This window comes from Schistocerca nitens, chromosome 1 (genome assembly GCF_023898315.1).
Source record: "Schistocerca nitens isolate TAMUIC-IGC-003100 chromosome 1, iqSchNite1.1, whole genome shotgun sequence".
Classification (NCBI taxonomy): Eukaryota; Metazoa; Arthropoda; class Insecta; order Orthoptera; family Acrididae; genus Schistocerca; species Schistocerca nitens.
The window spans coordinates 625,468,904-625,484,676 of NC_064614.1; the positions used below are offsets into that span (position 1 = coordinate 625,468,904).

General features: G+C 41.1%; 1 protein-coding gene across 2 annotated transcripts in view; it reads right to left on the bottom strand.

Moving 5' to 3' along the window:
• Positions 1–1,936: 1,936 nt before the first annotated feature.
• The window catches only part of LOC126236618 (facilitated trehalose transporter Tret1-like), a 96,271-nt gene continuing 82,434 nt past the window's right edge, over positions 1,937–15,773 (bottom strand). For both annotated transcript variants that reach the window (XM_049946071.1, XM_049946063.1), the window contains exons 2-3: positions 11,300–12,330; positions 1,937–3,031 (exon numbers count right to left, since the gene is read on the bottom strand). In XM_049946071.1, coding sequence (XP_049802028.1) covers positions 2,690–3,031; positions 11,300–12,330 — 1,373 coding nt within the window. In that variant the 3' untranslated portion in view covers positions 1,937–2,689. The remainder of the gene's footprint in view (positions 3,032–11,299; positions 12,331–15,773) is intronic.

Sequence of the window (15,773 nt, forward strand, 5' to 3'; positions counted from 1 at the left end):
GTCCTGTCTCGAGTCACGTGACTTAGATGTTGGTTTCAGTGTGATGACGTCATGCGCAGTCTATGTTATCCATGGCCTATGTAGCAGAGTCACTCAGTTGTTTAACTGTGAAATTAAACACAGAGCGTCTGCATAGTTTATGTTCTGGAGATGACTAGCGTGTAGGGCAATGTAACTTGGAAGCTACGTGGTCGCTTTCGGACTGCACGTGGCTAAAAGTTGGAAGCTGTAGATGGTAGAAACTGAAATGTGAAAGATGGCTTTCGTTCATACACTTGTCTCATTGTGTATGTAATGGTTTATTTGAAGAATAATCATTTGGAAAATATGGAAAAGATATATCGACTGTGAACACATCTTAAGTGCCTGAAGATCACTGTGCCAATATCACGAAGAAAATGTAAAGAACGTCAAGAAACACAGTAAGTGTGGAGTTATCACCAGATGTGAACTACTGTAATTGCGCCAAGGCACAGCACATTTACATAGACTGTGTTAAGACAGACTATTAAGACAACTGTATATGTTCTACACGCTGTGGCCTCATACATGACGGAAATGTGTGTTTGACCCATTGATATATATATATATATATATATATATATATATATATATATATATATATATATTATGGCTTATAGTACGTGCATGACGAAAATTGTAAGCCTGTGCACACAGACACACACACACACACACACACACACACACACACACACACACACACATGCACACGTCCAGACATGGGTGCTGCTGGTCGCTAGATGAAAAGCAGAGAAAGCCTTAACTAGCCCTCAATTCGATACCATGCATGTCTAGAAAGACTGCTAAGTTTAAGCAGCTGAAATAATATGATATGAGATAATACACAGAGAGGCTTCCACCCATGCAAAAGCCATATATAGGTCTGGGTACTTTTGTAGTACAAGGGGGCTAGTTCTGTCACCTTGGATTTTTTCAATTGCATGTGCTACTGTGTTAGCTTTTCCCACTAGAACAACTATGGTAGATCCACCTTCCCGCTTTTTATCATTTCCCTCCACGGTCATCTAGCAGTTTTAAGCCTCTTTCCACCGCCATATTGGATTTTCATATCATCAGTTCAGTTTTAAAACTGTCCTCATCAGGTTCTGAGCACAGAACTTTTAGATCGATAGAGGTGGACTGGGCACCGTATTAACAATAGAGCTGTTATGTCTTCTTGTATATAGCAGCCTTTGTATACTGAGCAGGACACCTACATTTGTCTATATGTTTGGTTGTGTTAAAGTAACGTATCGTGACTGTTTATGAATGCGGTCGTGGAAAGTCTTAAATGAAGTGTTGTCACTAGATTATTTTACTACCCATCTTGTAACATGGACCATTTTAACAGTTACCCTTACTATCGCTAGTAGTCGCTTCTTAGAGAAGCTTACATTTGCAGTAGCTAAGAGATGTATTTCGTGCAATCTTGTACATTAATTTTGTTTGAAATAGGTTTGTGTCAAAATAACGTTACAGTCCGTGCATCAAAAGAGAATAGTGCTTCAGCATACAAAGACACGAAGTTGACATTCATGTTTGTATGTAATGTTTGTTTGGTACTATTGTTAAAAACGTTCTAGAAAATAGGATCTGAGAAGAAAATTAGTTTGTTAATAAATAAAGTGAGTTGAGCCATTTCTTTAATCATATTTCACATTTTTTAAGAAAAACAAAACAAAGACAATTTTCGTCTGAAGAAGCACACATCTGCAGTCACTGCTGAAACTATCAGAAGGAGCTATGGTAAGGAACAAACTTCTTTAATTCACGTCACAATTAATTAAAAAAGCCGATAGTTTCACAACGTCTACAGCATTAGAAAGGTAAACAGATTTAGGTCACAGGAATAGTAAAATGCTGAAAGAACAGTTAACTTTGTGATCACATAACTGAATGAAAATCAGATCTTCGCAAGCGCAAATTCATTTTTCTGCAAGCACGGGAATACCGCTTAAATATCATTATAAAAGCAAATCTAATAACTTACAGGAAGTTTAATTTAAACTACACACAAACTTTGGCAATAATACTATAAGATCACATGGAAATGTCCACAGTATCACGATTGAGCAATTTCTTCCAAAGCTAGATTCGTCTTTCACTCTCTTAGGGTCAATAACAGACCATCTGCTGCCATTAGAAATACGTGTGGTCGACTATTAGATAATCACTTCCGATTTATTGAATGTTTCTCTTGCGGTGCTTTCCTTCATCGGAATTTTAGATGCGGCAATATCGTTAAGATACAGCTATTCATAAACAGATCACCCAGAAAACAAAATTCTTGATGTGTGAAAAACATCACGCACACATCATATTTGTTACAATGTGCCAAAGATCGTCTATAATACATTGTAATATGCATACAGAAACTGCAGTTGTCAAAGTTACAATACAAAGACTGGTGAAGAACATACTGTCTATAATGAGAATGACATGACGTAAAAACTTTTTCCGAAATATCATATACTCTGAGTTTCTACGAAACGTACATCAGGTTTGTCTGTGTGACATTTCTAGGTGTTTCCTTAATGGAAACTTGGATTCAGTTGATTCTTCCCTTCCGAGTTATTTCGAGTGATACGACAGGTGTGAAGCAGAATGAAATATGTTACTTCGCTGCATTGTCATTAACTTAGGTAAAAGAACAAGCACTTTTTAACTTTCATCCAGAAGCTGTCTTCACTGAATCTTTGTTGTCGTCGTCAACATGTCCACCTGTGATGTATTCCATATCGTCGTTGATCTGTGCAAAGGTCTTTCCTCTTGTTTCGGGCAGCAGCTTGTACATGTACACTGCACAGACAAAGCACATAAAAGAGAACGCCCAGAAGGAGTAATAAGCACCCAGGCCGTCCGACACCACTTGGAACAGCTTCTTCAGGACAAAGCCATAGAGAGCTGTTACTGTGCTGTATAACGTCAGGCAGATGGCCTTAACGGACACGTGGAACACCTCTCCTGTGAGCAGGGATCCAATTGGCGCTGATGCAACACTGTTGCTTAGCTGAAACATATTTAGTACTCATTAGCACGATGTTACAGTTCAAATGCAACAGATTTTTGCACAACCCTTGACAACTAAGCCGCTGAACCGTTATAAAAACAAACTTGGTACACATATCACTTACTGTCTGGAGAGAATGGCTTTATGGCTTAAAACCAACTACCTGTCCTAGGGTGGGGCTGGGGGTGAAAAACGAGTGTAACCCAAACTTTATTCATCCAGTATTTGAATTTGAGTATTGATAATTTCAAACCTTTACAAAACTTTTTCTCGCTAACACCCACATAAAATGATGAAAGAGGAAAAGTTCACCACTTACTCCGTTTCTCACTGTTCGTGCAGTATAGCAGACGCATCGGGTTCGACATTTTATTACTTCCTTACAATTAATTGTAGACACGACACTTTTCCAGACAATATTCACATATACCTCTGAATGTATCTGCAAAATTGTATGATCGTACTACAAAAAGTTCAGGAGATAAGACGTGATAAACACTAATTCTACTTGCAACAGGTATCACAGACAGTGTCCACATAAGGCGCTAAATGTGCCTCCAAAACCATATGATTGTACGCCTTATGTTACAGGAGATATGACATCATACACATCGATCTGCGTGAAAACGAAACTACAGAGCGATATTCACTAGCGATAAAAGTTAAATTTGTGTACAGATATGTGTGAAATATATTAAATATATGTGAAATACATGCGACATGAGCGTATGTGAGCAAAGTCGCAGGTAAGATACTACTATTAGACTGGTCGATCGATTTCACCAAACTTGTTACACATATTATTTATATCTTGGAAAGAAATACTGAGAGGGTAAGAACCAGCAACCTCCTAACGTGGAGAGAGAAGACCACTGGTATGAAGGAGGAGAGATGGACAGAGAGTGGGAGAGGAGGAAATGAAGAGATAAAGGGAAGGTGGACAGAGATGCGGAAAGAGGAGACAAACTGAGAGAGGGTGGAGGAGGAGGTGGACAGACAGCGAGTGAGGAGGAGATGGCGAGAGTTAGAGTGAAGGAAGAGATGGATGGAGAGGGACGAGGAGGAGATGTACAGAGAGGGGGGGGGGGGGAAGAGAAGATAGAGGGATTGAGGAGGACATAAAGGGAGCAGTAGGAGAAGTACTCAAAGGGGGAAGTGGCAGACTGACAGATGGGGATGGAGTAGATGGTCAGAGAGAGGAGGGAGGAGCAGACTCATAGAAATCTGAGTAGGAGTTGTATAGAGAGTGGTTAGGAGGAGATAGGTAGAGAGGGAGGAGGAGGAGATAGGGAGAGAGTGGGATGAGATGGACTGAAAGAGGGAAGGATGAGGTGGACCAATAGAAAATTGGAATAAATATTCGTACATACTGGGGCAGTACCAGGTACTCAAATAGTTAGTAATAATAAGTATCACTACTGAAGAGTTCTGTGAATATGGAGTACTTCATTTCTGCTGATAACTTCTAGTGCACTCTGCGAATATTATTTTGTTTTCACCTCATTTCACTACACACATCACTGCAATTTTGAGATTCAAGCAGCAATATATCTGCCACTTGAAATAGGTATCTGTGAAAATTACCTTTGCAAGCTACAAATTGCTGATCATCTGCCCATCGTTGTCTACCTGTGATAGCGACTACAAAAACGTGACGTTAACACGTTATCTGGATCTCAATGTCCATTAATACACAATGTTAAGTTAAAGTGACTTCAGTATTTTATGAATTTTATAGATGTGGCTAATTTATTCACTTATATAAAGGTCAAATATTTAGCACCATTCTAAACTGAACCACGGGAGAATGAAGTGTTAGTACCAATGACATTACCGTATGGGCCCAGTTTCCTCATTACATGCGTAATCCTGCGAGTCCCTCATTCATTATTTAACATTTCCTTTCTTTTCTGTGGTTTTATGAAAGTCTGGGTATAGTTTGTCCAAGTTCAAAAGTATAGTCTTGAGAATCTGTTTCAGCTGTGGATTCTAAATTCTTAAAAATATTCGTTAAATACAATATAGATCGTAATTATTTGCCAGTTTCAGTTAAAACGCATCAAAAGACTCTATTTAGAAGTACAGCTCACCAAAGTCACCCCTGTATCTATGAGTGCTACTGGCGGTACCTGGCGATACCAGTAGCAACCTTGAATTTCCTGAATGTCTCTCAGGTCATCGCTGATAGTTATTTAGTTAGTTACATGTTCCACATATCATTTTAACGACACCTTCTGTCGAAATGGTGCGGAACGAGTCAGTTTATACGACACGTGTACGTGATCAGTGTAACCATTAGTGAACGTATGTTTTAGTGCTAAACATGGAACTATATTTACAATTTTTTTAAAAAAACCACAGGCTATCAGTTTTTAAATGAAACTTGTCCTCGAATAGATACATTTTTTTCAGGAGAAACCATTCTAGCTTATATTTAAAACTTTCATTAGGGAATATACATACATATTGTGATGGTGCAATTAAAATGTCTAGCTTATTAAAGATATACCTACATGGCGACCCCAGGTGAACATCACATAATATTCTTACTGCTTGCGTTTGTGCTTTAATAATCTCTTTCTAAGTGGTGAATTATCCCAGAAAATTAATTCACAAGATATTATTGAACTGAAATGTGCAAAATATGTCAGAACGTTGATTCATTTGATTCCAAGTCAAGCAACTACAACATAGGCAAAAGCGGCTGAACTTAATTATGTGTAGCTCAGTTATACGCTTCTTCCAGCTTCTTTCATCAATATTTACATATAAAAATTTGGAGCTTCCTACCCTGTTTACTACCTCCCGTACTTTTGCTGCATCAGTTGTTGGTACAGCTACTTATAGTAGCGTACTGACCATAATGTGTTTTTTTCAAAATTAAGAGAGCCCGTTTTTAGAGAAAAATATAATAATTCTTTAAAAAACATCATTGACGACCTCTTCTGTGTCTTTCTCTCTAACGTTAGTATCATCTGCAAAAAGTTCCAGTTCTGCTTGTTGAATGTTAAGTGTAAGCTGATTCACATATATATGGAACAGGTATGGACTCAAAATTGAACATTCTGAAAATCCCTTTGTGATTTCACCCCATGCACTAATATTCTCTCCCCTCTCAACATTGCTTGAATTATTCAGCATAACATTTTACATTCTGGTTTTTAAATATGATTCGAACCAGCTGTGTGTAAAGCCATCAGTTCCACAAAACATAAGTTTTTCTAAGAGAATAACATGATTTACACAATCAAATGCCTTCTAAACATCACAAAAATACCCACTATCGACATTTTATGATTTAAGGCTCGTAAAATTTGGCAGGTGAATGTATAAATAGCATTCTCAGTCGAGCAACCCTTCTGGACTCCAAAGTGTGATTATGTAAGTAAGTTATTTCTACTTAAATGTGGTATCACTGTACTCTACTTTTTCGAATATTTTGGAAATAGATGTCAGTAACGAAACTGGGCGATAAATCTTTAATTCTTCCTCGTCCCCTTTGTTTAAAAATAGCTTACCACTTTCATATTTTATCCTCTCTCGAAAAAATTCCTTTTACTAGTGATACATTATATATACATATCACTGAGGACGTTAAAACAACTTCTCAGAATTCTTTCTGAAATTATATCAAGACCGTATGAGGTCTTGTGTTTTAGAATCCTTATAATTCTATTAATTTTTAATGATGAATGTTGTTTCTACTTCTAGTTGCTTAAAATTTTATACAATGACTTTTTAGTGTGTTACCTTGTTTCTTACACTTAACCATTAAATCCTATTTCTGCCACTACGCTTGGAAAGTGTCTGTTAAAGATATTTGCAACTTGTGAATTACCACTCACTGCATCGTCATTTTGTTTAATTGTTGTGGTATCTTATGCACTGACTGGTTGTCCTGTCTCCCATTTCACAATATTTCTTATTGTTTTAATATTATCATCTGTGTTATTAATTTCTGTTAGGAAGTGTGTATTTCTGGACATTTTAATGACTTTCCTTAAAATACTACATTATTTTTTGTAGAACTCAAGTAACGTCAGATCTTGACTTTTTCTGGCCTCTAAATAAATATGTGTTTTCCCTTTACCATGGCTTACATGCTTTATGGACTTTTTGGATAACGTTTTAGGAAAGCCACTTTCAAATATTGACACAAATTTACTATGGAATATATCGAATTTCGCATTAGCATTTCTTTCTTCATGTACCTCATCCCACACTATCACTTTTAATTTCTTCTTAAGATATTTTTCCCTGTTGTCATTAATATGAGTAAGACTCACTGCTCAGAGCTGTGAAATGCTTATTTGTTTGTTCTCATAATTGTGCCTCTTGATCAGGTAGTCCATTAACAATTTGGGATACATTAATTATTTCAGTCTGAGCACCGTCTGAAATTTTTTTTGAGTCATGTCCTGCTGTCTTGCTGCATGCAAGCTGGAAAATTTGGCATTTAAATTGGACTCACCCAACCAAATATTGAATACATTTCATTTTTCCTGTCAGAATCGTTTAATAAATCTGCACTGAAACCTCCACTAACTATTAATTTCTTCTTCATGCATGACTGGTAGCTCAACAAAGTATATAGATTGTTTGTAAACAGTTGAAAGCTTCCTAGAGAGTACTTACAGACTGCTGCAATAACAGAAACATCCTGCAGTAACAACTAACAAGCACATGTTTTCCTACACAAAAATTTCCTGTAGCAGCATTATAAACATTCTGTCCAGCATGTCTACTCTACAAGAAAATCATGCTAGCCTATAATCCCTTAAATTTAACTTCTCCATCCGTGTGCTCATATGGTTTTCAGAGATGGACAGAACATTTACTACGGAAGACTTACAAGAAGCTTATCTATCTTGTGCCTCAACCTCCTAGTGCTCTGACTAAACAAAGCAATTTTACATTTCTGTAAACTGTCACATACATAATGGATCTATTCTGTTCTAATTTCTATCAGTACTGTATGTCTATAAACTGGTTCTAACTCAAAAAATGTGCCCCTCTGACTCCAGAAATCACAGAGATCTAGCTTTGTAAATTTCCTTTACTTCACATCTATGGTTACAAACTTTCTTGGCACCAGACAAAAAAATTGTGACCATAGACGTGAAGTAAAGGAAATTTATTCTATATTCGGTTCACTGTTCAATTCGCGACCATGTTGCAGCTTTGTGTGCTTGTCGACCCCTCACACATTCTTCAAGATGCTTAGCTAATCTGTCCTTCCCCGTCCCATTCTGGTGTATGCTTGACTCGTGTATCCTCTTCGTTTCAGTCAAAAGCAATTCACTCAGCTCTTTGTGTATAAGTCTGATGGCTGCATTAGATTTTAGAAGAAGAGATTTCTCTGTTAGATTATTCGACCTCAGTCTGGTTTTATCTGAAACTGGTAAATAATTACGATTTTGACTTTATTTAATAAATATTTTATCGAAACGCTATTTTAGTTTCTACAGCCTGTCCCCCTTGTATTATTAGTAGCAGAGTCTTACGCTAAAGTCAAATGGCACTTCCCCCATGGATTCGCCAATATCTGCATTTCGTATGCGCACGGGCTGTACCAGACAGCTACATGATTAGCCTGCTATTAAAGCAAGTGACTGGATTAATAGCAGTTATCTGACGAGCGATGCCCATATTCATTGCATTGTTGTATTCCTTAGCACAATTCGCTGTTTTCTGGCACAGATTGGCTTATCGAGTGTCGAAACACTTGTGGAAATCAGCATGAGGTTGCGAGCAGTGAGAGTATTGAGAAAGAACACAGTACGTCTGTATTGTGCGGCAAGTGAAGCATTTGGGTTGGACAGGTAGTGTGCTCGCATAGCCGGAACCCTTAAGGCGACTACTCGCGTAAAGTGGGAAATCCGTGTACGAGTCCGGAACAAATTTTGACTTGTCGCCACTGAATTTATATCAGTGCCCCATTGCTGCTATGGTCAGAATTTCCATTTAATCGTCTACATTACTCTTTTGGTTTTACACCATAGTATCTCAGGTACTTTGATCAAGGAGGGGACTTCCTTCCTTGTGTAGCAACTAATATGTCTGATGTAGTGTACTGGACGCTAAATACCTTCTGTAAGGCTGAGCAAAATATTTTAATAAATAAATATGTACAGTTGATTTCTGAATTATTGTCCCTAAGAGTTCATCTGCAGTCCACAATGATGGACGTTATCATGTATGATCACAGGTTGTTCCCGCAAATTATCTTGCGAGACAGCAAAAAGCATGAAATCATCAGCAAACAGTGGTGATCACGAATGTGTATATACTGATGAGCCAAAACATTCTGACCACCTGCTTAATAGCTTGTCTGTCTGTCTTTGGAACGAAATAAATCGCCGACTTGCGTATCGGGGCTCCGACAGATTGTTGGTAGGTTTGTGGAGGTATTCGGCATTAGATGTCTACGCACAGGTCATGTAACTCGTGTAAATAACGGGCTGGTGATTTGCGTACGCGGTGGTGATGCCCGATAGCGATCCACATGGGTTACATAGGATTTACATCAGACGAATCTGGTGGCCGAGACATCAACGTGTATTCACTATAATGCTCCTGAAAGCGCCGTAGCACGGTTCTGATTCCGAGACACGGACAGTTACACTGCTAAAAGTTGCCACCGCCGTCGGGGAAGATATCAGGCATGAGGGGATGCAGGTGATTCGAGCTGTTAGCGTGTCTTCGATTACTACCACAGGCCCCAATCAAGCGCAAGACAACATCTCCCATAGCATAATACGGCTCGCCCCCCCCCCCCCCCTCCCCATCCTCCACAGCCTGTGTCCCTGGTCCGTGGCGCACTGCACGTTTCGAGCCGCCGTTCACCTCTATGACTGCGTTTGTGGACACGACCTTCGACCTAGTGTAGCAAGTGATTTACCCGAAGAACCGACACGTTTCCATTGATCGATGGTCGAATCCCATGGTCCTGCGGCCATTGCAGTTGTAATTGACGATGTCATTGGGTCACTTAGGGGGGTGGTCCGCTGCGGAGTTCTATGTTCAACAACGCACTACGAACGGTGTGCTCCCACACTAGTGCATGCACCAGCATTGTGCTCTTGCGTCAGAGATGCCACACATCACAATCTATCTCTCTTTACAGAGCAGACAAGCCTCCGAACCCCACATTCCGTGAAGAGTTGTGGACGTCCAACCATTTAGCACCTAGTGGTAGATTCACTGTCCTCCTACCTCTTTTGTTCACGACAGTAGCACATATTCGCCGTTTCCGAGATACTCGTTCACAGGTTCTGCGCAATAACAATTGCCCTTTGTCAAAGTCGCTTATCACAATGAATTTACCCATTTGCAGCCCATTCGTCGCTAGGGTCATCGACCGTCCGTGTATGCTCCGCTTACCACGTCACAAGTTCGCAGCGCCACCACGTGGCGTCCAACGTCGCGGGGTGCAGCGTTCATAATGTTTTGGTTTATCAGTGTAACTCGTGATCATATCTACGGTAAGTGTGAGGAGTAGACAACAATACAAATTACGTGGAAGAAAAGCATTATGTTACATTCTGTGGAGAATAAAATACCGAAGGAATTGCGACAGTAAATAAATGCGAAGGCGAGCTGAAAAGTAATGCCTGCGAATTCTTTAAGTGAAAAGTCTTAAAACTTTTTAAGTAGAACAAATTTTGTTAAGATTCTACACCTTTGCTCTTCATGTATACATATTTATTTCTAAACGTAGTCACCATGATGACGAACACATTTCTCCCAATTTATTGGTACCGTTACTGTAGAATGTTTGACTTTGTAGTTGGAGCCACAACATAATCTCTGCTAGCATATCGCTTCGTTACTACCAAATTGAAGTCCTCTAAGGTGTTCTATAAGTTTTGAAATAATATGAAAACCGGATGGGGCCAAGTCGGGATGATCGACGACAGTGAACCGAAGGCGTCAGATTGTTACACACATCGCAAAGCTCGATTGTGATCTGGCATTGTCATGAGAGGGTGCGCCATGTGCGGACGAAGTTTTCTGCGGTTATAAATTTGATTGCAGAACCTGTTTCTCACGCACCAACACAATTACGTTACAGCACGCCACGCTACAAGCTACAATTGGGAGTCGTCTAGCGGCGGAGGGTTTCAACTTGTTTCATCGAAGCGGGAAAGTCGACTGAGTAACACGCATGACATGTAACACCTCAACCGATATTCAGAACAGAATAAAAAGAATTAGGAGGCATTAGTTTTCAGCTCGGCCTCGTAATAAAAATAAGTACATGCTTACATTGAAACAAATGAAGCAAGCGAGTGGTACCCAGTCGAAGGCGGAGTTCACGTCGCCCTGGACGGCGTCAGCATAAAAGTATCCGCCCATTATGGCAAGGCAGACGCCCATTACTAGTGCTGAGCCTACAGCTAGAGGTCGCCGGCCGACCCTCTCGATGACAAATGATGACGCTAGACTTGAAACTAAAGAAACAGCAGTCACGATGATTGAAGACACATTTGCATCGATGCTACTTCCACTCTTCTGAAATATGTAGGTCGTGTAGTTAGCAAACGCTATAGATCCCGTAGATGTGTGAATCAGTCCGTATCCAAGCATTAAGAGCAACGTTCTCCGGTAAACTGGTACCAGAAATGTGTCTTTCCACTTCCCTTTGGTTTCTTGCTTCTGACGGATAGCTTTGTACATCGCTTCTAGCTCGAACTGGAGCTCCTCTGGTGTCAGCTCGCCTTTGTACCTCACAAGAGACTTTACAGCTTCAGATTCTCTGTTCTGCAGGAGATAGAAATACGGGGACTTCGGCATCCATACGAACGTGACCAAAAATAAAATGGGAATAGACATGCAGCTGAAGGCAACAGTGGATATGGGCAGATAGGGCACGATACAGTACATGAGCAGACTTCCACCGTACAGGAAGATACCGTGAAACGCCATGAGCGTCCCCCTTATCTCGATGTCAGCTATCTCACAAACGAACATGGTGGTAGCGCCACCGATGAACCCCCCCGTTAAGCTCCCGATTGCCCTGGCGGTGATCAGCACTTCATAGGAACTGGCAAAGGCGACCATCAGCCACCAAATGAGTGCGGGCACGGCGCCCACCAGTATCAGCGTCTTCCGCCCGAAGACATCAGCGGCGTAGGCAGTGGTAAGGATGGCCGCCAGGCCAGTGAGCGAGTTGATGGACACAATCCACGAGCCCTGGTCCGGCGTCAGCGGCACCGGCGAGTCCTCCTCCTGCAGGATGGGAACAGTCGTCGGCGACCAAGCCATGAACGTGCCGAAAGCGAAGTGTATCACCGACGCTGTGAACATACAATTAATAATGCTGTGTAATTAAAAGCGGTCGTGAAAAAATGTAATAATGATCATTTACAGAGGGTAATAGGAATTATATAAATAATAAACACGGAAGAAAATATGTGAGAGTCCAACGAAAGGTATCAACATAAATTGGAAGAACACCACTAAAACGTAAGGTAGGGTGTGGCTTTCTGTATCATGGGATTGTGTGGATAGAAATAAGAAAATATTCTACCGCTCATGCAATGTGCGCGACACGGTCTCCCTTCTGTTGCAAGACCGTTGCTAGCCAAGTCGCGTACAGGTAGGGTGACCAGATGCAATTGTTTAAAAAGGAGGACAAACAGCTTCAAAAAGGAGGACAAAGGAAGAAAAAAAGAGGACACATCAAACGGGTCAACTGCAGATGAGAATACCACCCGTCAGCTTTGGACAAGTCACGTGACTGCCGGGAATTACCGGTAAATCTAGTAGTTAATTGTTACTGATGGTCAGTTGGTGGTTAACTGAGCAATACAAAAAAATTTAAAAACATTGATTGTGGTGACAGTGTGGCGTCAATTGTTTACAAAATGAAAAACGTAAGACCATTCACCTTCCTTCATTCGACGCACCATTACCAACATCTACAATTCAAGCAGCAGCTGACTACATGTAAACTGCACTTTAATCTTCCGAATACAAATGAATTGAATGACCATGAAACATTGAAGTAAAACCATGACAGATAATCTGTTGAGTTATTTCTTACCCTCATTGGCCACTGAGACGTACGTTCCAGCTCCACATATCTTACATTCCGCTTCAAATTCATTTCTCCCTTTCTTAAAGCCGGATATTTGCAGGAAAGGACATCAGAAAATGTACACTTTCGTTTAGGCATAGCCAAATATTTACCGTGACTCACTCGGTTAAAAATTACACTCATAAATGGCACGTGCACTAAGGAAGTCAGGCCAATACAAAGCGAAGATACGAAACGAAAATTTTAAACAATCGATATTAGCATTCGCTTATAGGTAGATCAACGGTAACATCGACGATCCTGGTGCCACGTACTAACACCCCCTTCGTGTGTGTTTATCAAGAAGGCTGTGCCAATAGTTAAAGTATTTGAGGGAGGAGATTAGTGTTTAACGTCTCGTCGACAACGAGGTCATTAGAGACGGAGCGCAAGCTCGGGTGAGGGAAGGATGGGGAAGGAAATCGGCCGTGCCCTTTCAAAGGAACCATCCCGGCATTTGCCTGAAGCGATTTAGGGAAATCACGGAAAACCTAAATCAGGATGGCCGGAGACGGGTTTGAACCGTCGTCCTCCCGAATGCGAAGTTAAAGTATTTGAGAAAAGAGCAATAGAACGGGACGAATTGTAAATTCAACTCTATTACGCTCAACTTTGCGAAAAAGCCGGGCACTGTAAAAATCCGCCCGGACCCCGGACAAAGAGCTAAAAAGGAGGACATGTCCGGATTAATCCGGTCGTCTGGCCACCCTACGTACAGGTGACAAGAAACTTTTTCCAAATAAATTTAATCCAGACAGTGATCATCCATAAGAGAGTAAAAGAGGTAACCATAACAAACCAACATGAAATATTAAGTCTGTTTAAAATAAGGTCTATAGTTGAAATACATGGTTCAAATGGCTCTGAGCACTATGCGACTTAACTTCTGAGGTCATCAGTCGCCTAGAACTTAGAACTAATTAAACCTAACTAACCTAAGGACATCACGCACATCCATGCCCGAGGCAGGATTCGAACCTGCGACCGTAGCGGTCGTGCGGTTCCGGACTGTAGGGCCTAGAACCGCATGGCCACTCCGGCCGGCTTGAAATACATGAATTCTGGTTGTACAGTAGTGGAAATCAGTACAAAGACACGGTTCCTACAAAAGTACTAGTACAATATCTGTAGCATAGTGTATCTAATTTATTATGAAAGTAATCGATGCATTTAAGACATGAAATGTAAATGAGCGTTTGGCGTCAGTGGCCGGCAGGCCCCTTGCGGGGCAGGTCCGGCCGCCTTGGTGCAGGTCTCATTACATTCGACGCCACACTGGGAGACCTGCGCGCCGGATGGGGATGAAATGATGAAGACAACATCCAGTCCCTAAGCGGAGAAAATCCCCGACCCAGCCGGGAATCGAACCCGGGCCCCATAGGACGGCAGTCCGTCACGCTGACCATTCAGTTTTCGGCGCGGACATTAAAGACATAATCATGATTGAATTAGACAGTTTATTTCATAACACGAGTACCAAGTAAGGCGTTTGTATTTCCTGGATGGAAATTGCTATAAAGGCACTCACTATCTGTTGTGTTATTGCATAATCAGCACTTTCTCCAACCTCTGTTTCCTTCTTACCACAAAAACTCTCTCCGGCATTGATATTGTTCGAATTTGTAGTTCCTGCAAAGAAACTCTCACCCACTCTTTTAGTAAAAAAAATGGTTCAAATGGCTCTGAGCACTATAGGACTTAACAGCGGAGGTCATCAGTCCCCTAGAACTTAGAACTACTTAAATCTAACTAACCTTAGGACATCACACACATCCATGCCCGAGACAGTATTCGAACCTGCGACCGTAGCGGTCGCGCGGTTTCAGACTGAAGCGCCTAGAACGGCTCGGCCACTCCGGCCGGCACTCTTTTAGTATCGCACGATTCAGCACACATAGGCGTCACATTGTCTTGCATTGCAATAAACACGCCTTGGAAGTATTCCCCAAAGGTTTTCCAGTGGATCCTATCTGGGCTACTCGCAGGCCAGGGCAAGACATCGATATCTTTTCCTCCGAATCACTTTTTAGTTGTAGCAGAAATATGAACAGACACATTATCCTGTTGGAACATTAGACATTCGTTTCCTAGATTCTCATACATTCTGTTCAATTATGTATCTAGCATGGTTTAACTTTACCGCAAAACACTGTCCAAATCATTTCCATTACCAAAATTTTTGGTCCTTTACATCTACTCCTCTGCTCTCAGATCATGCCAATAACATTGAAATCCACCAGGCCCAATAAAATTAAACTTATCACTAAGGACAACTTTACCAATTCTGAAGTCCATGACAAGTGTTCAAATGGCTCTGAGCACTATGGGACTTCACATGTATGGTCATCAGCCCCCTAGAACTTAGAACTACTTATACCTAACTAACCTAAGGACAGCACACAACACCCAGTCATCACGAGGCAGAGAAAATCCCTGACCCCGGCGGGAATCGAACCCGGGAATCCGGGCGCGGGAAGCGAGTACGCTACCGCACGACCACGAGCTGCGGACACAGGTGTTTTTCAGCAAACTTCAATTTAGCCTGTTTATGGTTGGGTGTTATAGCAGGTTACTACAGTCGTTTCGTGAATGCAAGATGTTTGTCATTGGACAAAATTTGTCGTGACGTCTGACAATTCAACTGGTTCAATTGGCTCTAAG